Source organism: Carassius gibelio, chromosome B15, assembly GCF_023724105.1.
Source record: "Carassius gibelio isolate Cgi1373 ecotype wild population from Czech Republic chromosome B15, carGib1.2-hapl.c, whole genome shotgun sequence".
Taxonomy (NCBI): Eukaryota; Metazoa; Chordata; class Actinopteri; order Cypriniformes; family Cyprinidae; genus Carassius; species Carassius gibelio.
In genome coordinates this window covers 13,736,598-13,764,006 of record NC_068410.1, presented here as the reverse complement: position 1 = coordinate 13,764,006, position 27,409 = coordinate 13,736,598, and the positions used below count along the sequence as shown (strand labels likewise).

The 27,409-nt window shown below is 37.5% G+C and overlaps 1 protein-coding gene across 5 annotated transcripts in view; it reads left to right on the top strand.

Moving 5' to 3' along the window:
- The window catches only part of LOC127972490 (rho guanine nucleotide exchange factor 12), a 55,894-nt gene that overhangs the window by 9,384 nt on the left and 19,101 nt on the right, over positions 1 to 27,409 (top strand). For 3 of the 5 annotated variants that reach the window (XM_052576003.1, XM_052576004.1, XM_052576002.1), the window contains exons 3-15: positions 13,019 to 13,113; positions 15,541 to 15,597; positions 21,315 to 21,413; positions 21,995 to 22,044; positions 22,244 to 22,301; positions 22,376 to 22,548; positions 22,730 to 22,804; positions 23,220 to 23,330; positions 23,976 to 24,077; positions 24,224 to 24,352; positions 24,432 to 24,530; positions 24,601 to 24,711; positions 27,048 to 27,146. In XM_052576003.1, the coding sequence (XP_052431963.1) occupies positions 13,019 to 13,113; positions 15,541 to 15,597; positions 21,315 to 21,413; positions 21,995 to 22,044; positions 22,244 to 22,301; positions 22,376 to 22,548; positions 22,730 to 22,804; positions 23,220 to 23,330; positions 23,976 to 24,077; positions 24,224 to 24,352; positions 24,432 to 24,530; positions 24,601 to 24,711; positions 27,048 to 27,146 (1,258 nt within the window). The remainder of the gene's footprint in view (positions 1 to 13,018; positions 13,114 to 15,540; positions 15,598 to 21,314; positions 21,414 to 21,994; positions 22,045 to 22,243; positions 22,302 to 22,375; positions 22,549 to 22,729; positions 22,805 to 23,219; positions 23,331 to 23,975; positions 24,078 to 24,223; positions 24,353 to 24,431; positions 24,531 to 24,600; positions 24,712 to 27,047; positions 27,147 to 27,409) is intronic. The other 2 variants (XM_052576005.1, XM_052576006.1) reach the window with 1 other exon arrangement.

Below are 27,409 nucleotides of genomic sequence, written 5' to 3'. Positions count from 1 at the left end.
TAGTTTCTCATTTAATTGGTTCCACATTGTTTGCTGATTTTTACTTTATTTAAACTCTCTGTCATTTATTTATTTTATTTGACATCAAGGTATATGCCGTGCCTCCAAGCTTTCTTATTCAGTTGCTGATAAACGTTCTATGTTTCTTATTTATTTGGTTATGCAGTGCCCTCCATAAGTATTGGAACAGTAAAGACAAAATTGTTCTGTTTTTGCTGTGGAGTCAAGAAATCTGTACATTGGCAATGTCACATTTTATTATTGGGTGATTCAACAAATATGTTTTACCAGCTACGAAGATCAGCACTTTTAGAATTTCATCTTCTTGTGTGATGTGACCTCACAGGTGTTTCTAAGTGTTCATCTGTGTCCTGTTGCATTAATTCTTCAGATATTAAAATCAGGGAATGTGTCTTATCAGTTATATCCATTGCTTCTGCATTCTAAGTCTTGCATTCGATGATGACACACACAAACCAGGATGAAGACGAGGAAGCCGACTTTGAAAGAAAAGCAAGCAATTTGGAGGCTAAAAGATAAAAGGAAGTCAATTAGAACTATAGGAAAAACAAAGGGCATGGAGAAATCAAGAGTTTGGAAACTACCGGCGACATCAGCAACCAACAACGACCTGATTGGCTGAGAAAAACAATAATAGTTGATGACAGACACATCATAAAAGCTTGAAAATTAACCCTAAAATTCATGTCTGTAAAATCACCTACAACCTTCAGAAAGCTGGGGTGATTCTCTGTCAATATACAGTCCGCAGGAGAAGTTGAGACAGAATTACAGAAGCTACACAGCAAGACGCAATCCTCTGAACACCGAAAATAGAAAGGCAAGATTCTTCACAAATGTGAGCCAGTAGAGATTTGGAACTGAGTTGATGGATCAATGAGACACAGATTAACCGTTATCTAAGTGATTGGAAAGCAAAAGTGTGGAGAGAAAAAAAGGGAACTGCAAATGATCCTAAGCATACAAGCTCATATGTAAAGTTTGATGGAGGTGGTGTCATGGTATGGGCATGCGTGGCTGTCTCCAGAACAGGACCTCTTCATTTTAATAATGACTTAATGTATGATGGCGAAATAAGTTTGGAAGGGTACAAAATCATATTGGCTACCAATAATCAAGACAATGCCATCAAATCATTAGAAGGCACTTCATATTAAATCAGGACAATGACCCAAAACAACCTGCCAGTTCAGTCAAGGACTTTATAAGAGCAAAGCAATGTAAATCTTTGATTGCCCAAATCAATCTCCAGATTTAAATCCGACTGAACATTAATTTCACCAGTTGAAGACCAGACTAAAGACAGAAACTCCCCAAAACAAGCAACAGTTGGAATTGGCTGCATTAAAGATTGAAGAAAAGCATTTCAAAGCATAAGAGCAAGAGTCTGGTGATGTCTATGGGTTGCAGACTCACTGCTCTGATTGCATGTAAGGGATCTGCAACTGAATATTAGCTTTTAATCATTTACATCTGCTTTAAATGTTCCAATACTTATGCTCACATCAAAAAGTGGGATAAACTATAAAAGTACTGTCCTTTTTATTTGGTAAAACATGTGTGTGTCAAAAGACCTAATAATAAAATGAGACATTCTATAGTTTTGTCGCATATTCATATTTTAATATTTGCAAATGTCTTGATTCCACAGCAGAAAAAGCAATTTTGTCTTTACTGTTCCAATACTTATGAAGGGCACTGTATATTATACACTTACTGTGTACTTAGCCTATTTCCAGTTTTGTATACCTATTTAAAGTTTATGCAAGTTATTTATTATTTTATATTAGGCATAGCCTGTCCTGTAGCATGGTGTATTTTTATTTGTTTTGTTAATAAAAGTTATTCTAAAGTGAGTTTGATGTTGTATTTTGTTGTTGCATTCAAGCAGTTGACTCTGAACTGCCACTAATTCGAAAGTGAAAGTAAAATGCACTTGGCGCTTTTAAGCTATTTATAAGCGAAGGATAGCTAGGAAAAGAGGGAAATTTCCAACAAACTAAAAATGAACAATTGCTTTACGTTGAATTGGTGCTATTTGAAAGTAAAAGCTAAATGTGCATGCCGCTTTTATAAGCTATTTAAAAGTGAAGTAAAGCAAGGAAAATAGGGAACTGACCACCCCCACAGTGATACCAGTATTACCGGTGGGAAACATTCCTCACCGTCACAACCCTATCTTAGCGCTCTGCCTAATTTAATTTTGATTAATTGTGCAGCCCTAGTGTATATGACTTTCTTCTTTCAGAAAATACAATAACAGTAACATTAGAAAAGTCCTGGCTCTTTTAAGCTTTATAATGGCAGTGAGTGGTGGTCAAGATTTTGAAGAAAGTGCCTCCATCATCATAAAAAGTACTGTTATAAAGGCCTTCTGAAGTGAATCAATGCATTTGTGTAAGAAAAGTAACCATATTTAAAACTTTATAAACTGTAATCTGTAGCTTCCACTAACTGTCATGTGTCCATGAGAGAGTGGCATTACAGTGAATGACGTAGGACATAATAATAGCTTTGAATATGTAATAAAAAGTTCATATTTTATGGCTTTAATGAAAATAGAAGATTTCAAACAGCATGTTGTCTATAAAAAATTTCAGGCTTATTTTCTCAAAGGCTCACACAGTAATGGTTCTTTATACGTGAGAGTATATAGTTGCCATTGACACTATATTTTAGGAGAGGGGTCACTAGCAAGGGGTGAGCATATTTAGACCTCTATGGCATCAAAACAGTGGAAACCCCCTAATTGTGTGTCCAGCTGACATGTCAAACAAGCATGTTTGTCTTAACATCTTCACATTAACTTTCAGTGTGAGAACATTCAACCATCAAAATGAGATGGTGTTTGCAGATACTTTAGAGATGTGTTTTTTTTAATTCTATAAGCAAACATGGAAAAATCATCTTGTGTACGGCTTGAGATTATTGTGAACCATGTAAACTTCAACAAATCAATTCTGATAACTGGTAAACAATATAACTGGTGTTTCTCGACAGACAGACATAAGCTCTACACCCTGTCTCCTGAAAGATATGTGATTTCTAATCAATCAGATGAATGATTTGTACTGTACACCATGCTTCAGATGGTCCAGGAATTCTCCTCTGTGTATTGGGACAGAAACTACATTACCAGTCCAGTAGTTTTTTGTGACTATAACAGATATCAATAAAGAGCTCTAAAATTTGGATTCCTAGCAGTACAGCAAATGCCAGCCGAGTTTGGAGAGTCCTTTCACAGGGTTTGTTTGAACATAGATTCCCCTATACACCCTGGCAGCGAGTAGGAAATGTGGAGCTGCAGCCAATAGCCCCCTGGCTGTTGAGAGGGGGAGGGACATTGACCGAGGGTTTGCAGTGTTGTGATGTAGATGTTAATGCTCGCATATACTTGCCAATACCAAAACGCATGAAAGGTGCAAGTCTTCACCAATGATATGATGCAAGAAGACATATGTGGCTGGTTACAAGACGTTGAAGCTTGCCGCCAGTGTTACTTTCAACATCAAAATGAACATCTTATATTCTCTGTTCCCTGTGCCATATCGTTGAGGTCTGATATATTCCTTCTCCATTTGCAGTCTTGGCTTATGCAATCCCTGGCCTTCTGTGCCAAGTGGAGACCAGACTGCTGTGCTGTATTTTCTCCGGTGCATTAAGCTGTGACTGAAAAGTGTGGGGAGAGAGAGACGACTGCCTCTCTGCAGAAGGCGATTGGATATGATTAATTCGCCTGTCCTCTTTTCCCTCACGCTGCGTGGATGCTTAAATCTTATGTAGTTTCAGGGGCAGCGTGGCAAGGCAGGCTCACTGGGCCGAGGTTAATCCTTTGTGTTGCGTGCTTCACTGCTGTGAGATGCTATGACAGTTGGCTGCAGGATTAACGTGGAACTGATGCACTAAAATACAGATTTTCTATATGGTGTTTTGAAAGAACTTGGTCATTCAGGAACATTAAAGGCAAATTAAAGATGCAGGTCACTGCAAGTCTTTTTTGTCTTTTTACTCTTTTGTTGTCCTAAACTGATTTAATTAATTTAATACCATTTTATTATTAATATTATTATTATTATTTTTATTTTTTAGTAGTGTTGTAAAAAGACCCGGTACTTCGGTACCAAGTTGGTACTAAAAAAATGAAAATGTCACGGTACCAGATTTCTTTAAGTATCGGTCAACCCGGTTCATGACACATACAGCGCTATGATTTCCGCGAAGCAGAAAACACGGACGGAATCTCAAAATCCAGTCATGAAAATGAAACTTACATTTTAATATGAACAGTCACCGAATTTGTCAAAGTTCGCATACATTAATCAAATCAAATCTTCTTATGGACAAGTATCTGTAGTTGTTAAGTTGAAATATGAATCCTGCATGTTCTGCGCGTCTCTGTGTGAATGAATGGCAGAGACGTGCGGGTTTGTTTTCTACATAGACTGAAGCGTGTGACGCTTACAGTTATTTCAGCATCTGCCGTCTCAATGAGGACATAAATACATAAACTACATCACCAGAACTGTTCAGAGTCACTTCACAAGCATTTTAAGCAAACGCATTGTGCTATAAAATTCAATTTGGGTGAAACTTGTTTACTGTTTTTCATAATTATATTACTTGTAGAAAAACACTTAATACTGATGTACTTAATTGTAAATAAGTATAAAGAATGGCATTGGTTTTATTTTTAGTGATACAATTTTTTTTTTTTTTTTTTTTTATGAACATATTTTTGTGTTTTGCTTTGGTAGATTTCACTGGTATCAGTACCAAATACGGAAATTTTGGTAACGTGACGACACTAATTCTTACAGTTTTTATTTTTTTATTTATTTTTTTTATTGTATTTATCTTGTCATGTGTACATATATATATATATATTATGTAGCAGGCTGCCTGTCTTTAGTTTTTGACAGAGAAGGACCCGTGTTGGTTGTTTTGGGAGGCATGGATTGGCCCTTGGCGTCAGCTTGTCCTCCTGACCTTGGTGGCGACAAAGTGTGTTGTGAACTTGTCTTACTCTCTGCTTTCCCACCTCCTCCTGCAATATCAAAGAATTTAAACAGACAATCTAGCGTGAAGAAATGCACATCCTCCAGCCCTGTCAGGACGGGTGATTGAGTTTATTGGAGCAGAAAAGGAAAATCTCCCCAGGCCGCTGCTGCTCAGCACCCCCCACCCCCACCCCGTTCCTCATTGTGATGTCACCTGGGGGAGGGGCCGCTCATTTCAGAGGCCCAGCTCGACCTGTGTCTTCTGGCATTACCCCAAATGACACTTCCACATCCACTTACCTTTTCATTTCGGTTCTCTTTTGCTCTCGCTTCCCATTATTATGTAGACTGTGTGTGTGCACTTTCACAAACACACACAGTCGCTGTGCTCTTGTTTGATCATGTCATTACTCAGTCATCACTGTTTAATGGGTTTTAACAGCTGATGTTTAGAGCAAATGTTGGCTCCTGTTGGAGCCAGTTGGTGCGCTTGGGGCCATAAAGACTGCCTCTCCTATCTGTCCGCAAAGCATTTGTCCTCTTCTTATTTGCCTAGATGTTTCCCGGATTTGCTTATTCATTTTAGTTTATAATGGCCTTGCATGAAGCCTTTTATTTATTAAATGACTTGATTGAGCTTTTGTGAAGAGACATCCGCAGTGTTTATTTTTCAGTTCACTTCTGCTTCACTTATTTTCACTGACACAAGCAGCCAAAATTTGACAGATCTGCAAATGAGACCTCATCTCTTGACGCGGGTGATTTTGGCACTTCTAGTTTAGCAACAAGTTCCTCATGTGGTATTTGAAGGGGAAGTGAAAGGATGTAGTGTACATTTACTCAGGGGTGTCCATGTGATGTTATTTCTTATATAAAAAAAGATTTTCTTCTAACACTTCATGTGAATCAGTTAAGGGAATATTCTGGGTTTTCTTTCTTTCTTTTTTAATTCTTCTCTATTAACAGCATGATATCAGTTTCCACATAAAATAGTTTAAGTAATTTTGTGTTTGCTAAGATTTTCTTTTTTCCTTTGCTTTTTTTTAGAACTAAAAAAAGATCTTTTTTTCTTTGAGATTTGTACTCATTAGAGAATTTTTTTTTGCCATGATTATTTGTGAAAAAGAAATGTATACTTATATTTGAATTTAGCTTAAATTAGTTAAAACAAAAAAACTTAAAGTATTTGATTTTTCTTTAAACATTGGATTTTTATATTTTTTTTTATCTGAATATCAAGTTATTAAAAAAGTGTTAGTTTTTTATTTAAATCAGCAATAAAAGACTCAGACTTCCTTTATAAATAAATAATCAGAAGTTATACAGCTGTAATGTAACTTCATGATGGACATAAATTTAGAAACATACAAAAATGTATCATAAAAATGATGACATAAAATGACATCCTGTAATTTGTGTATTGTTTTGTATGTATCTTTCTCCTCCATGCTGGCCAGATGACTTTACACTAAAAATTGTATTATAGCAGGGGGGAAAAAAGCAAATTGCTACAACTATGTTCAATAACTCACAGCCCAACATGTTGTAAGATCATTTAAAAAGTAAAGTTAGAATAGCTTAATAATAAAAATTAAATATTGCATAAGTGGTCACACCACTATATTAACTTATAATTGTGTTAATGTATTACATGCATACTTAAGAATCAAATCAAAGTTATAGTTTGTGATAAATCTTTCCATGTTTTTTTATTTATTTTATTTTTTACTTATAACTTCTAGCTTATTATATCTAAACATTACTTCACATTATTACACGGCTATGTTGTGAGTCCTTGTCCTGTGGTGTGTGTTGAGTATTGCAGTCTGGCTGTTGGGTCAGGTCACTGTCTGACGCACACAGACTCTTGCAGAAACACATACATGACCATTTGGAGCGATGTGGCCGTGCTTGACAGTGGTGATGTCATGAGTTGGAGCACAGAGGTCCTCTGGACCGCATTTTATACAAACAGCAAGTGTTCTTTCTTCTGCAAAAGTCACTGCTCCGTCTCGCTCGCTGCCAGCCCAGCACTCACTTGTTTTTTCCTCCAGTCCTCAAGCCAGCACTGATTTCATCCCTCGGCTCTCCGCACCCCCATATCTTCTTGCCAGCCTGCCCACCGCAACCTGAGCATGACACCATCACATGCACACACATAATGCATGCCCTAAAGAAATCTGTATGTTTAACTTCCAGAAAAGTGTGGAAGAGAAAGGACAACTTAGCAAAAGAGCCATGTTTTCCACCCCGTTTCCCACTTTTCCTTCAAGTGGTTTCTGACAAACACGCCTTTCAGAGTCGAGTAATTGGGGTGTCCCTCATGCAGGCCTTTCTGGCTTCGTGTGGAACGTTGTTCCATTATTGCACAAAACCTCAATTGAGCGGAGAACCCGCCCCCTCCACCTCACCAATCCCCTCTGCCGTTCTTGCACTTCCTTTTCCCCATCCAACTCACCCCCATTGCTGCCGCCTCCTCCAGGAGTGTAGATGGCCTCATTTGCATCAGATACTGTTGTTGACTCCTACATTTACAAACTCGTCTAATGCTAGAGAGTATTGTTACTCTAGTAACAATAGTAGTTTGTTTTCGACATAGGAGGATAAAATTAAAAAGGTTATTGTTTTTTTTTTTTCACTCATAATTCTGAGTTTACATCTGGCATTTCTGATTTTATGAACTCAAGATTGCAAGAAACTTTAAAATAATTAAATTATAGCAATTGTGAGGAAAAAGTCAGAATTGTGAGATTAAAAAAAAAGAAATTAATTTTTTTATTCTGTGGATGAAACATGAAAAAAAATAATTGTGTGCTAACTCTAAATCTAAATTGCAAAGATGTAAACTCAAACTTTCTGATAAAAAAATGTCTGAATTTTGAGAACTTGAAATTGAGTTATTAACTTGCAATTTAGAAAAAAATGGCAGAATTATGTAATATGAAGTTGCAGTTACAAGAAAAATTGTAGGAATTGTGAGATGATAGTTTTCAATAAAATTTATTTTTTCTATATAGGAGAGGCTAGACCAGTCAGAGACGAACCAAAAAAACCTTTATGCACATTCACAAGCATTACTTGTAACTGTTGTGGTCATAAGCACAAATAGCAGTATTCTTACATGTACCATCATCATGCATGATTCATTAGGGAGAGAATAACATGTAAAAAGTGGGATTATTGGCTGCTTTTGGTTGTTTGCATTTACTTTTCCATTCCTCCTCTTTAGCGGGAGGTTTTTAGCTGAACGTTTTACAGGCCCTTTCATAAATGGCCCATTCAGTTCCCTCAAACTGCTCTCAAAAGGATCCTGTGTCACTACAGAAAGCTCTGATGCAATCAAGAACAGCCCCTGCTTGAAGACTCAAAAACTATAGCTGCGTTTCCTCCGCCGGAACTTTACCCAGGAGCTAGGGACTTTGGGCTGGTACTTGGTGTGTTTCCACCTCAGGAACCAGGAACTAAAGTTCTGGGTAAAATATTGGCCCTCAGAAAGTCCCTGCTGGTCAGGTAGTACTTTTTCAAAGTTCTGGAACTTTCAGGGGTGGGACTTGGACGCTAAACATGCTGATTGATTGTGTTCATGCAGCATTGTCATTTCAACCACCATTTATTTGGATAATTTTTTAAATATTATTGTTATTGTGTCATGAAATATAGTTTTAAAGTATTTCAGTTGAGAATGTTTTTTTAACTCAAATCTGTGGTTTATTTATAAAGACAGCGCCTATTTAAAAATGTGTTTAGCCATTTTCGGAGACGGTCAGCTCCACGCGATCAGCGGGAGCTCAGTGATCATGTATCTGCCAAGAGCATTCTCGACTCGGCTAGTCCGCTGGCCCTGATGTCCCTTTAGTGGTTAAACATAAAATATAATTAGTTTTGGGTAAATCTAACAGGTAATCTTGGTCTTTATTCAGTTGATCTATTTATATGTTAAAATAAAAATAAAAAGAGGCAAATGATATAATATTTTGTTTCATTGTCTTTTTGCAGCTTATTATTCATAGACACTCATCCATATCTTCATTTGATTTACTTGAACTGACCTACTTTTGATTCATTTATCCAAATTTGCTGATTGCTGATAGAGATTTACATGCTTGGCTCACTCATTTCGTTCATAAACGAGATGTATCAGATCATTCAGCTCATTCACGAATGAGAAGGTCTCTCGATCTCGTTCAGTGAAGGGCGGATTCGTTCACTACATTCAACAAATCACATGCTCCGTCACATTTTGAGTAACTCTTTGACAGGATGAAACAGTTCACAGAGCTGTTCACGAGCTGCGCATGCACTACTAATAGCGCCAAGCTCGCTCGCTGCTGTGGAGGGAGGTGAACAAGAGAGTCTAGTAGCAACGGATCTTCCGTGATGTCCCCGATGCGCTGGTTGGGGTGGGTAAAGAAATGTTTCTTTATTTGGCCTGCCCCAGCCCGCAAATAATTTCATAAAAGCGGGACCCGCGGGTTGAAAAAAACCCCGACCTGCGCATCACTAGACTGCATCTGCGAGCAAAAGTGATGCTGTGGCCGCCGGTCCACGACTGGTAGAAAAAGATGACACTCACTAAAGATCACACTCATTAAAGCTCACTGGCTGTGTTTTCTCCTCTGAAAGAAAAGGCTGCACGACAGAATAAGTTACAATATTTGAGATATTGCTGCTAAATTTTATTAGCTTTTTTTTTTTTTTTTACTTGAATACCATTGCTTACATTGATATTATTTAGCGTTTGACATTTAATCTTCTGAGTTCAGAAACATTGTTTAATATAATCGCTGTTCATATTTTTATTCAAAGTTCAGAATTAAGATAACTGTATTACTCTTATGTTTATGATAACTGAGATAATGCGGCTAAATTTAATCTTTCTTTACCCTGAATGTCATTTTTTCTATTTTATTTTTCATATTTTGATATTTCATATTTTGTTCAAATGTATAATATATCTGCTGTTCATATGTTCATTTATTAGTGTGTTATATGATTACAAATGTTGTCCCGGTTTTAAAATTTATATTTCAATGATATTTGAGATTGTATTTTCCCTTTTCAGGAAAAGTATCGAAAAAGTATCGAAATCGCAATTCTTGACTAGGTATCGGTATCGAAACAATAATTTTGTTATCATGACAACAATAGACCCAAAGGAGATAAATATAACGTGTGCTTTCTAAAACAGCAGCGAAAAACTCTGTATATTCATGCATGTCAAGAGTAAATCCGATCAGAAGCTTGTGACATGTAACCCGATCATTTTATTTACGGTTAATGTAAACACTATGTTCAGATTAGGGCTGTAGCTATCAAATATTTTAGTAATCGAGTATTCTACCAAAAATTCCATCGATTAATCGAGTAATCGGATATTTCAGCCCTAGTTCAGATTTGTCAATCAGAATGAATTCATGAATTCGTGTCCAATGTAACACACCTACTGATATCATAGGGCCCTAATTTTAGTTTTTTGTTATTCAGGGAGGGCTCAATTTCAAGTAAATGCTATTTATTTGAACTTTCTGAATTTATTTTATAAATCAGCATCAGCAAGTCAGCATATTAGAATGGTAGGCTATATGAAAAATTATGACACTGAAGACTGGAGTTATGGCTGCTGAAAATTCAGAATTGCATTTTGAAATGATGTTGTAGGTGTTTTTTTTTTTTTTTTTCAGCATCTGCAAGTTCTGCAATATTCAGAGTCTAGTCATGATAATGTCACTATTCACTCACAATCCTGTCCTCCAGCAAGCCAATCATTTAAAAACCTCTGTGTCTGGATCATTGAGTTCCAGTCGTTCCCAACCAGTTCAGTGATCAAATTGTTCATTTAAACTTGTTCTTTTCTATAAACTGTTGGTCCGGTTTATAAATTGAACTGATTCATTCATAACTCAATGATCCGTTTGCAGTAGTTACAGTTAACGGCTCATTTGAGGGGAAGGTTATCACATAATAACAGTGACTTAAATTGAGTCATTCCACACCAAGCTATTCACATCAAAAGACTTGAGTTATAGCATATAATACGTGTAAACTACTTTTGTATACTACTATGACTACAACTTTTATGATCCTTTCTAAATTACAGTTTTCTTTTTTTCTTGCCTAACAGACATGGTTACTGTTGATTTTACATAAATTGAAAAGCTAGAATAAATGTGTAAATCAAGACCCCTGTTGGGAGCGGGAAGAGAACTGCTTCATATTGGCCTGCGCCGGTGCTCCAGGTTAATTTTATTAATTGAGTTTTAATTGAAAAAAATCAGTGACTGCTCTCTCATTAGACTTATCTAGTTTACCAGTGGTGACAAATTGCTACCGACAAAAAGGTGGGCTAATCCCTCTGAGTCCTTTCCTTTACTTGGATGCAGTGTTAATTTCACAGTTAGCTGACCTGTGAAGCAATCTTAGAAAAGTAAGTTTCATTCGCGTGATCATTCCCTGTGTTCAGAGCGACACTGCAAATGTCTTGCACTTCACTTGTGAGGGTATGGAGTCCACTCTCTCTGATACTGTCCCGTAATGAGTCCGCAGAATGAGTTCAAAATCCACAAACTGCCAGACAAATGTGAGCTCTAGCTGACCCTCCATCATTTCTATTGCTGAAGTGATTGTCTCGCAGAGATGTTTCTCATTCTGCATATTATTTTTAGTCAGTTTGGCGTTCTGCGAGGTCCACAGGTCAAGCGAGTGAGTCCAGGTGAAGCAAATGGCAGTGGGTTGTTAGTACAGTGGCTCTCAGTTAGACGCAGTCAGACAGGCCTACAAAGGGCTTTTCAGCACTGTGTCCCATCACTGACTAGCCTAGAAAACAGAGGGTTCTCACACGGCCTGTGAGCGGGAAGCAGAGCGCTGTTCACCCCACCTCGACTCGCTTTTCTGCCTAGGCTACTTTTAGACCTGGAGTCATAGCTACTGCAGGCTTTTCCACTTGCCTTTGTGATAAAGAACCGGCAGGACTCATGCGGAGCCTCTTAATTGATGTGTGTAATGAATAGGGCGACATTAGCGCAGTGGGGCACATCTGTTGTCCTAGCAGGAAGTTAACTAAGCAAATAGTCATTGCACAAGAGGATGCTGCTCAACACTTCACAAAAAAAAACTGTGCCATCAGTGCACTTAAAATTAATAGTTGACTATATGACTTCTTTAATGCTGTCGCTGATATCTAAAGAGAAAGGTTGTCAATCTATCGATGATGCAGTACAGTTAGTAAAATTATAATATACTTTTTATCATTTTTCCAGAATTATGTGTGTATAGATAGTTAGATCTATCTATCTATCTATCTATCTATCTATCTATCTATCTATCTATCTATCTATCTATCTATCTATCTATCTATCTATCTATCTATATATACAAGATAGAAAGATGGATAGATATAATTATTTAATTATTCCATGATTTAAGCTTAAGAAGCACAATGTATAATATCATGATATATTAGCCATTATTATTACATTACATACATTTGATAATAATATGAAAAGTAGCTTTGACAAACAGGGTCTTTCTCCATTCAAATAGTCAGGAGCTGTAGTTGCATGCCTGGAAATAGCTGCCCAGGGGCATTACCTATATGGCCGCAGAGTGAACTAACTTGTCTTAAAGGGACCTAGGGAGTTTTGTTTTTGGAGATCAGGGCATGTGTCACAACCAGGTGCATGTTGGCATCTGACACTGACACATTTTACTTACTTTCACCAAGTAGCAAATTAATTTGTGTTAAATATTGTTAGGTTTGATGTCCTTTTGTTTCAGCAACAACAAAAATAAGAGAAGAATTTTCTCGTGTAGTTTATGGTTTCATTATTTGCATTTAGTATTTTTTTCACCTAATGTATTCAACCCTATTAGACTGCAGCACATTTTTATGTCACAAGCCGACCCAGAGAAAAACCACTGGTGTATTATTTTATGTGCTCATTGCAGTGTGTTAATGTATTTCATTGACTTTGTATATTGATTTCTCCTGTTTGTGTTTACAGAACCGGTAGCACCCTCAGCAGAGACCACCCTCCCGATAAGAGACCCGAAAGCATCAAGCAGCCTGGTACCCCTACACACGAGTTTGACCCTACAGGTACATTTCATCCGAGGGTTTCTTTCACACTCTACTCATACAGAAAGGCAGTGTTTAGCTGTACTAAAGGCTGTCCTGACTGCTCGTGTGTGCGTGTGGTGTGGACTGAAGCACACTGCTCCTCTCACACAGTCTCTTCAGTCTCTTAAATGGAAACAGTTTCCTCCACACACAGCACAGATGGAGGGCTGCACCCATCCACTAACTGCAGTGGAACGGCTTTAAACAGCGGCATGATTCATACTTGCTGACCATAAACGATGCACATGTTCCTGGCCCCGGTTTTGGCATTTGAAAGACATTGTCAGTGTGTTTTTCTTTCAAGTTTCGCCTCTGTTTTTCCTCTCAGCCGCTGGTGAGGGTAGAGAAGGAAAAGCAGTCCTGTGCATGAACATTAATGGGAGGTTTATGGTGGAGAACAATGTGATAATCATATAGATTAAAATGTGATTCACATTGTTTGGATGGGGAGATGTTTTCCTGTTTGATTGAAATACGAGTGAGATGATGACTGAATTTCGTCAGCGGTCTTTTCAAAGATTTCTGAGCTATTTGGAAGCAGGTTTCACATGAGCATAGTATGTTTTATTGGTTTGATCTAACAAATATCTCACTTTCACATGTTAGAGAGGATAGCGGTGAATGGAGGATGTGATGCATGTTTATTTCTGATATTCCTTTGGTGTTGGAACTGCCTCTTCTGACGCATGACTAAAACAACTTAACCACAATGTGGCATTCAGTGTACTATGGGGTTGGGCAATATAACTTAAAATATATCATATTTTTTCATTCTTTTGACAGTGTTTGGAATTGGCATATTTTTGGTTTGTTTTGTTTTTCAACCAAGCAACCATTTTTGGCCACTACTTTCAAAGCGGCTTAAAAATAATCAATGATGCAATACTAGAAAAATGTATATACACCAATATAAAATTATAATTATACACAGTAATATTTACAGTAATAATTATTTTTAAAAATGCAATATGTAAAATTACATATTTTAGCAATTACAGGAGCATTGGAGTTGAATCAGAGATGTGGAGTGCTGCTGAAATGAGTCTTAAAACCCAGAAACAAGTTAACATTTTTGCATATCCGGTTCCTTCAGCCCGGGTTTTTTGAAGAAGTCTTTGGTCAAATGCCTGAAATAAGGTTTATGGATGATAAAAGGCTGAAGATATTTTCATGTTTTATTCTATGACAAAAAAAATATACCAGTAATACCCTTTCTTTGTTGATTGAGGTTTGTTGGCCACAGCTTATTTTCTGCAACAATCCAAGAACAATGGAAAAATCCTGTTGGGTTTTTGTTGAGGGGTCCAGGATGATGCTTGCTTCTAGCTTGGCCTACAAAAAAAGTCATCTCTCAGCATCTCTCTGATTCATGAAAATGGATTCAACTAGGGATGGGCGATATATCACATGCGATTGTCACGCAATATCGCGTTCATTATCGAAGGCGATCCATCTGCGATAATGAACGTCATATTGCATAGCTTGTCAGTAATCTACGGCTCTGTCTATTAAATGCCGCTCCATTTGAAAGCAAGTGATGGCGATTTACCGCTGATCAGGGAACCGGCTTTACTGACAAAATGCGCGTGACAATCGAATGCGATATATCGCCCATCCCTAGATTCAACTTACAAACATTAACACAGTTTTGCTGCTGAAATTTAAAGAGGAATAAAAAAAAATAATTACCTAGAAGCTAAACAAAAACAAAAAACACCGAAATTAGAATCATTGCACAATTCACAATGTTACTTAATCTTAAATTTCCAGGAAGTTCATTGAGAATACATTGATATATCGCCCAACCCTAATGTCTTCCCAGTATCTCTTTAGGGAGTGTCTGAAAAGTGTGGCTGTTTTGTGTGATTAATTTCAACCCAAAGCTGTATAGCCTCATGTAATGATGGAGACTATTGCTGTAAATCGTATACGTTCCATTAAACAATATCACTGACTTCTTTTTTGTGAGAAATTCAAGTAGGCAAAGGCTAATCAAGTTATTCTCTTGTGTTATGATTAACTATTATTAACCATAAAACCAACATCATTACGTAGCCGTTTTTGAGAATGTTTTCTTGTTAAAGTACTTTTCAGCTCAACTTTGTTTATTGGTTATAATCTGCATCTGCGCCAAGCATTGATTTCTGGGTTAACACCTGGGGTCCTTAATACCTGAACACCTTATTAATAATTTCAGGGTAGACAATTTGTTAATATGTAAGACCTTGGGGATTTGACTGCTTATCAATAGACAATGACCCTTTCCAAAACAGCCACACTGTGTGTGTATTTGTCATTGCTCTTTTTTTTTTTTTTTTTTTGTCTGAGTCCTCTCTCTGTGTCCTCTGTGATATGTGTGTGTGTGTGTGTGTGTCTTATGTTTTATCATTATGTTGTGTGGCTCAGAAGTGCTGGTGCTGAAGAGTGGATTTGTAGGGGCTGACAGGAGACCCGAGTCTTGTGGTAAGATTGCTGTGTTTCTAGTAGTGTTTTTACTCTTGTGCAGGTGATTCTTCTCCAACACTGTGAAGTTCAAGTGTTATCAGCATTTATTTATGTTCAGCTTCCCTACTGAGTTAATTTTGGTCTCTTTGTGTATTATTGGTAAATAACATATAGCATTATTCTTAATGGTTCAGAAGATAAAGACTGAGAGAGTCTGGGTGCTCTTTAAATGCCTGATACTTTAACTATTCAATGATACACTTAGAACTTTTTTTGAGCAAAGTGAAATGTTTGCACTACAGTTATATGAAATATTATTACAATTTAAAGCTTTTATATTTAAATATATTTTAAAATGTCATTTATTCCTGTCAGTCGAAATTTAATTTTCAGCAGCCATTATTATGACAGTTTGTATCAATGTTGAACACAGTTGTGCTACTTAAAGGATAGTTCACCCAAAAATGAAAATGCTGTCTCTACACACCTTCATGTTGTTCTAAACCAAAGAACTTTGTTCAGAACGGTGTTCTGACATAGAATGTCCATCTCTCTTGGTTCATCGACTGTAAATTCTGGTTGAAGAAGTAAGGTTGGGGGAAAAAAAAGCAAGTCATCTTCTCTGATTAAATCTTCAGATGTGTTTACTACTGTTCAGTGTTTCCCACAGCCTTACACTCTATTTGTGGTGGCACTACCCCGCCCCATATATATATATATTAGGGGTGTAACGGTACGCAAAAATCACGGTTCGGTACGTATCTCGGTTTTAAAGTCACGGCTCGGTTCATTTTCAGTACAGTAAGGGAAAGAAATGCAAACATTAAACTGCAGGTTGTTTATTACTTTAAACTTTTTATTTTACAATTTGTTTAAACTTTTTTAAAATACTTTTTAATAAAATATATATATAATAAAAAAAGAATAAGAAATAAAATATTGCTGCAAAGTTCTCCAATAAATAAAATACTCTCAAACCAATATCATATAATAAAATATAATGAAAAATATAAATAAATAACTATGATTACAGTGAACCATTACCAATCCCAGCTTGTAGGCCTGCTCATATTTAAAAATATATGTATAACTTTTCCAAAGTGTAAAGTGCAGCATCAACAGTTTCAGTTTTTAGACCTGGTCAGGTTTCGTTATTGTGTTGGACCGATCTAAATTAACAGCAAAGGTCTGTTTAAATGCCGACGGGAGCTGCGTTTGAATTACAACCATTTTTTTCCTAGTTGTAGTGATGTTCACATTCGCGTGATGCCTTTTGAAAACCTTAGGCCGGTGACACACTGGCATATTGCACCTGTCAAACATAGTCTATTTTGCCGTCAATACTGTTGACGGTGTCCTTTATCAGTAGGCTTTATATTTATGCTCAACATGAAGTATAGAGATTGTTGTCGTGAAGAGAAGATCCTGGTCTGTCGGCGGTCTCCCTCTATGTCGCCTACAAAAGGAGCAACACGCCATCGCCACGTCAGGCACGATTCTGGTGTATAAAGACACAGAAAACGCAAAGCAGCCGTCACGCAACTGACACACATCAGAAACGCCACGCTCGCACCACACAGCCAGTGTGTCACTGGCCTTAGAATCAGCTGCAGGGCGGGATTTGCGCTGAATGCGGAGACTTCCGCCACTTAATATGTTAGTTTGGAAACACGAAAATGTACCTATGTTCTGCACACAAAATATTGCATTCGGTCATTCGGTACACACGTGCACCGTACCGAAAGCCCTGTACCGAAACGGTCCAGTACGAATACACGTACCGTTACACCCCTAATATATATGCAAATTCATTTTCTGCCAACAGGAGGCACTTTAAGAGTGGGAGAGAGAGACATTTCTCCGGTAATGGCTGTAAAGCAGCTCTGACCTCACAAATGCTGCCTTATCAAGCATTACATGCAAGATGAAATGAAAATGAAATCGAAAATTCAGTCCGTTTACTTCTGAAATACAGTGATATAAAAACACCTGAACCGGTTTTTGATTTTGAAACGTGCAGTGCTCATGTTTATTCAATGAAGTCGAAGCCTTTTGGAAAAACTATTTATGGCAGTCAGTTTTGATATTGTGGCGGCCTGCCATAAATAAATCAATGTGTGGGAAACCCGTGCTAGGACTGTGTATCACCAGCAAAGTCACGATACGATATGTATCACGATACAGGACTGCACGGAATTTCACCTCAGCAGAATTGATTAAAACAGCTATTTATTAAATATTGCATACTGTAGTGTCATTGCTAACTACTGGCATATTGGGCACTCCCCACCAGGTACAATATTCTGATTGTTTGAATCTTGTTTTTAAGCCCATAAGTAATAAAGTACTCATTGTAATAAATGTATATTGTGATGTACTCATTCTAATATAATAAATTTTATTTATTTTGCTGTTAGGTTATCACTGAAAAAATAACACTCTTTATTTAAAAAAAAACAAAATATAGTTCTAAACTAATGCGCTGTTTTCACTGTGTCTTACGCACACACACAAGCTCAGTCACTCACACAGATAACATTGCGTCCACACTCAGACATTCTGGAACATACTTCCCCCTGCGATTTTATCAGCTAAATAGCTTAATCGCTCAAGAGCTACATTATCTTTCTCAACAAGGAGCTGGTAACATTGTTTTTTAAAGGAATTAAAGCCACCGCTTCACTGTTAATAGAAAAATGTGGCAAAACGGTGGTAATTCATAAATACATACCCTCTCTCTCTCTCTCTCTCTCTCTCTCTCTATCTCTCTTATAAATGAACACATAATTGTATTGTAAGTGTATTTCCATATTTCGCAATGTCTCTTTATATCAGGCAACCCAGTTATGTTCCTTTGCAGTCAGATTAAACCTTGTTGTAGCCTATGTATTATGTTCTATTCATTATTATTTTTTTAGAAACCACTCACTTTTCTACTCATTTTTAAAAGTTGTTCTTGTATATCGAGGTACTCTAGTGTAGGGCTGCAGCTAACAATTATTTTGATAATCGATTAGTTATCCGATTAATCAATTAATGATATATATAAAAAAAAGAATTTTATTGACAATAGCACACTGTTTCACATTCTGCCCAATGTCCTTCAAACAAATGTGTCAATTAATTGTTATAAAATCATGCAATGCTTATCAATTTATTACACCACCTGTCATAATAGAGAAAACACACATATTTTAGGAATCTGTGAAAAAAGTAGTTTAGATCTAAAAATGTTATTGCCTTTTATTGGACAAATTACAAACCAAAAAAAATTATTTATCCTGTAAAAGCAACTGACATTTATATTAAGATACTTATATTCAATGACACACTGCTGTCCATTCACACTTCCTACTCTCATAAATTACTCACACTGCATGTTGACTTTTTAAACCTGAATTTAATGTTCAACAACAGATATTTCAGCACAATTAATGTTTTTGCACTGAATATTGTCTCCTTCTCCACGCCGTGGCTCTTTCAGTAAAGAATTCAACTTAAAGCAGGCTGTCAGGACGTGCCTTTATGCAAAAATGGAAAGGCTTGCATGAATTTGTGACATTTACAGATAAGGACATGACCGTTAACTGAAAGTTTTTTGCACTGAGGATGCATAAATGTATCTGTCAAAGTGCCTAACAAGGCAAGCCATTACGCTAATGCATCAGCTTGAAGCTTAAAATAAAGATTTCTCATGTTTTGGGCAGATTTGATTAAGTAGTTTTCCTGCAGGAGTTCATTCTGTTTCCTGCACTATTTTAGATGCATTTTGTCCATAGAAGTGCATTATTCAGTGCTGTAATTTGATGCGACCAGCTATACATGTCTATGATTTTTATTATCGATAATAATCGATTTGATCAATAAGTGGTTGCAACCCTACTCTTGTGAACGTGTATCTAAATTTTTTTAATAAAGTAAAAAAAATTACAATTATTTGAACCACTGATGTCAAATGGACTATTCCATTGATATCCTTAATACCTTTCTGGACCTTGAATGTGGTAGTTGCATTGCTGTCTATGGAGGGTCAGAAAGCTCTTGGATTTCATGGAAAATATCTTAATTTGTGTTCTGAAGTTTGCAAAGACTTATGAAATAAAAATTTAAATTTTTGGGTGAACTATCCCTTTAACATTTTTATAGAAACCATAATGAAAAAAATTCTGTATTCTTTGTTGAATCTAAAGAACAGTTTTTATTTGAAGAGTTATTTTAAAACATAAATACTTTTGATAAGTGATTATTGTTACATTAACTTCAGAAAATCTTTAATTCATTATTTTATTTGAATTAGTTTTCATTTGGAGGGTTAAACCTGTCAGGCAGCATCTGTATGGTGTCCAGTTAGCAAGAAAATAAATGGTATTAAACTATTAAACAGTTAAATTAAAATGACTTATGAAAAACATGGTTACTTAAGCCCCTTTCACACTGCACGTCGGACCCGCAATATTCCCGTAACATTGCCTGGTCGCCTTCTGTGTGAAAGCAACCACGTCCCGGAATTGATTACCGAATCGAACCCGGGTCGGGGACATAGTAACATTGCGGTAATCGATCCGGAACGAGCGCTGTGTGAACAAAAGCCAGATCTAATTCCTTATCGAAGTGATGACGCGCGTTATCGCGCGACTCTTTTACCGGCTGTTTTGAAGGAAGATCAACATTCGCGACGAAAACATATGTGCAAACTGTAATGAAGCAGAGATCAGTTAGTTCCTCACTTTCCGCGCTGACTCAGAGATCGTTTGCTTGCTTCAGTTAAAGTATAACGTGCCAAGCGTTGTCGACTCGTACATTACACGTCACGCGCTGATGTCACGTGTCGTTACGGGATCTTCAAGGGTTGTGTGTGAAAGCACGCACATATACCGGGTCATCACTGGCAGTGTGAAAGTGCCAAATCTAGCGACCAGGGAACAATTGCAGGAACACTTTACCCCTGTATTTGCCGGAATGGCAGTGTGAAAGGGGCTTTACAGTAATGCACTTGAAATCATAGCACTGGATCACCGTTTCAGAAGTATATCCGTAACACCTAAACATCACATGGGTTAGCATGAAATGTAATCAGTTACCAGTTTTCTCGGTTAAATTCAATCTTTTCAAATTGAGTCATGACCGTTTAAATCAAGTAATTTTCACAACACATGCAAGGATGTGAGAAAGATATGTGATATAACTATATTTTAAGCATAGTTTTTACTCTGTGGAAAACAACACTGACTGTAGTCTTGTTTAAACTGTAATATTTCTCGAAGAGTTGAGGGTATGTTACATATGCGTGTGACTGTTTGAGCAGTTCATATTCATTTCTGTGATCTGAGAACTGCGGCTTTTGTTTTCAGATCTGATGAGCTATCAGTTTTGAAAGTAGGCCCATCTCTCACGCTGCAGCATTAGATGACCGTGATAACCCACGTCTCCATTGCTCTCATTATTTCTTGTATCTCTCCATTATTCTGGGAAGGGGGCTAGATTTTAACTGGATTGCACGATTGATGGTTTCATTTCACGACTCTGCAGATTTTTTTATGTTGCTAAGTATTTTATGCCTGTGACTGTCTGCACTAACTAGCTCTGTCAGTTCGATCAGGTGTCGGAGTCATTGTTACTGTAATCTGCTTTGATAGACCTCTCCTGATGAATGCTTTAATAAAGACATTGGCAATCCAGTAAAATCAGTTTCATAGCTCAATTTGTCTCTCCTCTTGTTCTCTCTCTTCCTCCAGGGCTGGTTCAGAGATGCGTGATCATTCAGAAAGATGAAAACGGCTTTGGGCTGACCGTCAGTGGGGACAACCCTGTTTTCGTGCAGCTCGTCAAACAGGGTAAGATGCCCGTCTGTCATGCTGTTGTCTTTCTGGCTCCGCCCACATCAGCTTCTGTGGACGTCTTTCGAGACTCTCTCTCTCTCTGTCTCTCTCTTTCTTTTTAAAAAAAAGCTGAATGTTACTCTACTTATTCATTTTTTAAAAATCTGAACAGCAAAACTATATCTAAATATAAATGGTATTTATAAAACTTTTTTTGATCTTAGTCTGAAAGGTGGTCATTCAGGACGCAATACACGTCATACAGTGTGGAATATTCTCTAGAAGTACACTCATAATTGCTTAGCTTTCTCAAAGTTTTTAACTACTTGACATTGTAGTGAATTGTGATCGAGTCAACATGTTTCCAAGAGACGTAAATGCATGAATACCCAAAATGGGGGTTTCGTCATTTGCAAAATGACAATGGAAACCAATTTGTGTGCAATGTAAATGGAGCACATAAACCACACAGCAATGTGCTGAAAAACCACCCAGAACCCCTTAGCAACCAAATGGCTGCACTCTGGCAACCACTCATTGCATCAGGAAATGCTTTCAATTCATAATTGTCATAATCGTCTCCTGTCTTTTGGCAGATGGCGCTGCAATGCGTGCAGGTGTTCAGACGGGGGACAGGATCATTAAGGTGAGTCGCTTACAGATGCAAGAGCTGTGTTTCTCACTGCCCACTCCTCTCTCTCTCTCTCCACCACTGCATTTCAGCATCTGTCTATTCTGCCACCTGCTGGTCACAACAAACATGACTTCATGTTTGAGTCTGTATAAGAGAACTTGCATGTATGTTGGAGTATAATATATTTTAATGTTTGTCTCCTGTGCTTTAGGTGAACGGGACATTGGTGACGCAATCGAACCACGTTGAAGTGGTGAAATTAATCAAATGTGAGTATAAATCATTTGCTTGTGTCAAGAAAACATGTTTCCACCGCTGACCAAATCTCATTTGTACTTAATAGCTGGCTCATACGTGGCCCTCACAGTGTTAGGCCGGCCTCCCGGGTTACCCCAGATCCCCCTCTCGGAGGTAGACGTGGGTCTCGGGTCACCGGGGGATTATGGGGACCCCTTTGTTTCATCTCCCAACTCTTACAATGCAGCGAAACGTACCTCCTCTCCTTTGGTATCATGGGTAAGATGCCCATACGCCCATTCCTGAAAATTGTTTTCCCATCTGATTTTGTTTTGTTTTTCGTTTTGTGTTTATTTGTTGTATGTAAGTTCACTTCCTCATGTCTCTCCTCCAATTAAATTACATAATCTGTGTTTATTATTTGCTCCTCCTTGTCGTTTGTCAACCCAACCCTACATAGGAAGAGAACAGTTCTCCACTTATCCAAAGAATGGACAACAAGAGGATGGTGTTCATAGAACAACAGGACATAAAGGTCAGAATCTAAATATCAGACTCAAAACTACTAGTTTAAAGTGGACACACACGGTACTTTCAATTTCACAAAGTGTGCCTGTCAGTAAAGTGTGGAGTTATTTTGTATTGTTGCAGTATGACTTAAGATGATAAGAAGGAGGCCTTTCCTGTTTAGGAGGTAATTTAGAGATTTAGGATAGCTGGTAAGTGAGAGGGGAGACTGAAGCACCTCCCACTATGTTTCGACACCGTTACCACCTTCACATGTCTTGTAAACCAAGATCTGTCATTCTCTTTCTGTCTTGGAGAGCAACACAGAAGTAGACTTTTACAGAGCAGAGTAACAAGTTGTTAGGTTTAACTCGTCTGTTAAACTTTTGTCTGTGTGTGTATGAGATCTGATTATATAGTATACGAAAATGTCTCTTCTTTAGGGACTGAAGGAGGACTACAGCAGAGTTCCTACACCCAAACCACTACGGGATATCCAGGAAGCCAAGAAGCACATTCCACATCAGCAGGGCCTGCTTAACAGGGCTCCACATGTATGACATTTCTGAGTCTGACCAGTTTATATGATACTCATATTCAAAGCATCAGTAACACACTGTTAGGGAGGGGTCAACCGATTTGGATATAGCTAGAGAGATAGATTGTTTGATTATAAATATGTATATATCATATGCTATTAAAATCTTACACCGCTCAACTGTTTTCATCATTGATATATTGATGATAATAATAACAAAGGATTATCAAATAAGAAGATTAGAATGATTTCTGGAGGATCATATGACAAATTCAGCTTTGCCATAAGAGGAATAAATTACATTTGAAATGTATAAATATATATTGCATAATATCTATTTAAATATATATAATTTAAATTAAATATATAATTTAATTAATTAATTTAAATATTTTTTTAATAAAAAATTATTTAAAAAACCTGAAATTAAAATTTGAATTACTAAAATTAAAATAAAAAAAACTATATAATTTTTGGTAATAGCAGCTTCCTCATGTTTTTTTAAGCAATATTTTTTAGACAAACAGTCTTCAGATATATCATAGCTTGATATATTGCTTGACCATCAATTAGAGATTGTTAATTTCAAAAGCTCTTTAATAGTCTGATTTAATAGTTTTGAATTATGTGCACATGTATTGACTGTAAAGCTGTGCTTTAGGAGAGTGTCAGGAACAGTGAAGATGGCTGTTGGCTGAATGAGGATCAGAATAAGGGAGATTTCAGCCCGGAGGGTTTCTGGAGTGGAAGTTCAGTGTCAACTGTAAGTGCACACTGTTCTCTCTTTTCTTTGAGATATCTTCACTGATCTCAGTTAAACAGTGGCACTTATCACGAGTGTACTCGGTGGCTCTTGTTCCTTGCTTCCCTGTGGTGTGATTAATTGTGCTTATGGTGTTTGATGTGCAGGTCCAGCGCGGTTTCTACCCGGCCTCTCCAGAGAGCCAAAGGGAATCCAACTGTTCCAGTCCGAAGTGCACCCCCAGAGACAGCCTCAACTCCTGCCCCTCCCTGGAGGTCGAGGACAGTCCCAACCTGGTGAGAACCACTGCTTTTGACAGACCTTTCCGCCTGATTTCTGAAGAGCATGATTGTCACACCTCTCTACTTCTCGTAGAATTCTCGTTTCCCATCCACCATTGGGAGCCCACCCCCCCGCCTGGCTTCAGAGATCATTGCTGCTGAAGATGATGACTTTGACTCTGAGCAGGAGCAGGTATTTTTTAGTTCCTTTCCTTCAGTGGTCTTGGTCGCCTGCTTCTTTAACCAGATCTGATGTCTCTCAGGTGAACGGACAGTGCAGCTCCTTCCAGAGTATCGAGATTCTCAAGACTCGCCCCGCTCATCTTGCTGTCTTCCTACACCATGTGATCTCTCAGTTTGACCCTGCACCTCTGGTGAGTTCCAGCAGTAATTAGCAGAGCTTTTTATTACCTGATGGGCAATAAAACAGACAAAAGAATCTCATGGAGTTATTTGAAGAAGTGATTAGACCAGTGGTTTTCAACCTGTGGGACTGCGGTGGTATTGCAGGTGGGCCGCCAATTACTATTAAAGTAAATCATAATATTGTTAATATATGTAAAATTGTCTGTCATAACATAATAACATCATTTCATATAATTAAATAACATAAAATAAATATTAAACTGTAACTATGCTTCCACTATTAGAGCTCGCTGATTGGTTTAAGAATAAACCACCAATTTATATTTTTGCTGCATATGCTACAGAACAAAAATTCAAACATGCATGAATGGCTGTCAACGAGGTCAACATAAATGGCTGCCAACATGTTCCCTCTACCTGCTGCCGAGCTCTGCCTGGATCTGGTTTTCCCATTTTGCTGAGCGGTGCCAGTCCGAGTTATTTTCTGTTCATTGCCAGTTCATTCTAGGGCTGTGCGATTAATAGAAATTGTCATAAAATCATGATTTGAGTGTGCGCGATTTCAAAATCATTTTATAGCACGATTTTCTGCGGCCCTGACCTCCCTCAGTATGCTATCCGATCCAATCCGAATGAAGTGCGCCTAGCGCCAGAACCGAACACCGTCTGTGATGCGCCTTTTTTCTGAGCCCATGTTAATGAATCAGAGCTTTCACACTGCATGCAGTAAAAGGCTATAAATAAAAATATTTAATTAATAATAAATAATTAATATCTATCACATGAGCATAGAGAGAGTTATGAGTGCACAGGACGCAGTTTAAGTGAGAGGAAACACGTTTTAAGTGCACACACTCTCTGTGCGAGAGCACTGTGTATCTGAGCAAGCACGTCTGGTTTTGTGACAGAGCAAAGGAAATCTACGTGCTAACAGAGAGATTCATGCTCGTGCATTATTTTAATGTGCTTTCGCGTTACAATAATGCACTCTCGCTGCTGCTTTTGTACCACTTACACATACTGTATACACACTGCAGACAGAGTATGTATGAACCTGCATAATGTATAACACATCTATTTCAACACCTGAGGCACCGCTACAATTAATGAACTCTATGAACAATGCATGGCAAAAAAGTCCCTGGACACGGGATTTATTTATATATATTTTTTACATAAGTCTAGAAATTTAGTTACACCTTTACTATAGTGATTATTTTGACTTATGTCTTTTCTAGAGAGTTTTGATAAAGCTCTAATTTGTTTTCTTTTGGAAATATGTTTTAAATTCATCCTGAATGCGTTTATGACTGTAAAGCATATCTGTGTGTGTCAAAATTGTGATTAAAATCGAAATCGCAAAATTGATCAAAGAAATCGTGATAGTTTTATTTTATTTATTTTTTTCATATCGCACAGCCCTATTCATTCAATAAATACAGTTAACAATCTAGCTTCTGAGTACTAAGTTATTACCCCAACAATAGCTCGGTGTCAGTAAATTTTTTTGCAGTGGGCCACGCAAACATATTGGTTTGGTTGTGTGGGCTGCTAGTTGGAAAAGGTTGGGAACCACTGGATTAGACTTTGGAGTAAGATTTTTGCTCAAATATGTTTTTTTTTTGTGTTTTTTCTTTTTTTTTTTGTCGAGCTGTTTAAGCTATAAGGATGTCTGCATAGATTTGGTTCACCATATATGAGAATTTAAATTGTGTTGCCATTGATTATGCTTTTCATAAGCAGAGGATCCAAATCCCAATGCATTCATTGCAGAAAACATTGTTAAAGAAAAAAAGCATATGCATATTTGTAGCATATGTGTTTCACTGAAGTCACAAACTCTGATGTAACAACCAGTTGCACAATGAAAGCACAATAAACCACTCAAAATGCATGTCCAAACTGCGTGTTTGGGCTAAGATGCACTGACAAAATTTCATAAAGTTAAGAAGAAACTAATAAAAATACAAACAAAAAATTTATTAAATAGACAAAAAAAGGAAAAAGCTGTTGTAGACTTATGGATAAAGATACACTACGGTTATGGATAAAGAGAAACTACTGTTAAAAAAAAAAATTATCAATGTGGATAATGTCACCTATTATAATACAAGACTTGACATATATCGTTGCTGTCCATTTTGATCAGTTTATTGCGTCCTTGCTGGATAAAATTGTTAATAATAAAAATAATAAAAACTTCTGACATCAAATATTTGAAACCTAGTGTTTATCAGTGACTAAATCTGTATCATTAGTAATGTTTTAAAGTAAAGGGATACAAATGTACAAGTCTGTCTCAAATTGCTATTTATTGCTCACTGAATCTGACTTCCCTCGACAGCTCTGCTACCTCCACGCTGACCTCTACAAACAGACCAACTCCAAAGAAGCACGGCGGATCTTCATGGACTTCTTGACTTTCTTCATAGACCGGGGGGCAGTAAGTGGAACTTTTCACACCTCTTCTCTTCTTGCTCAAACCCGTCATTGTCTGCTCTGACTTGGTATCATCTGGTCTGCGGGCAAGTTGAGGCAAAAGCCTGTATCCACCCAGATCAACTGTGCCTTTTGTCCTGAGAGGTGTGTGGAGGGTTACTCCTTTCCCAGCACCCTCAGGGTCAGGAAGCAAACACGCTCTCAGACAACCTTTTACCTCCATGGTCATTGCATATTGTTGTTCTCGAACTCTGTGTGCATGTGTGT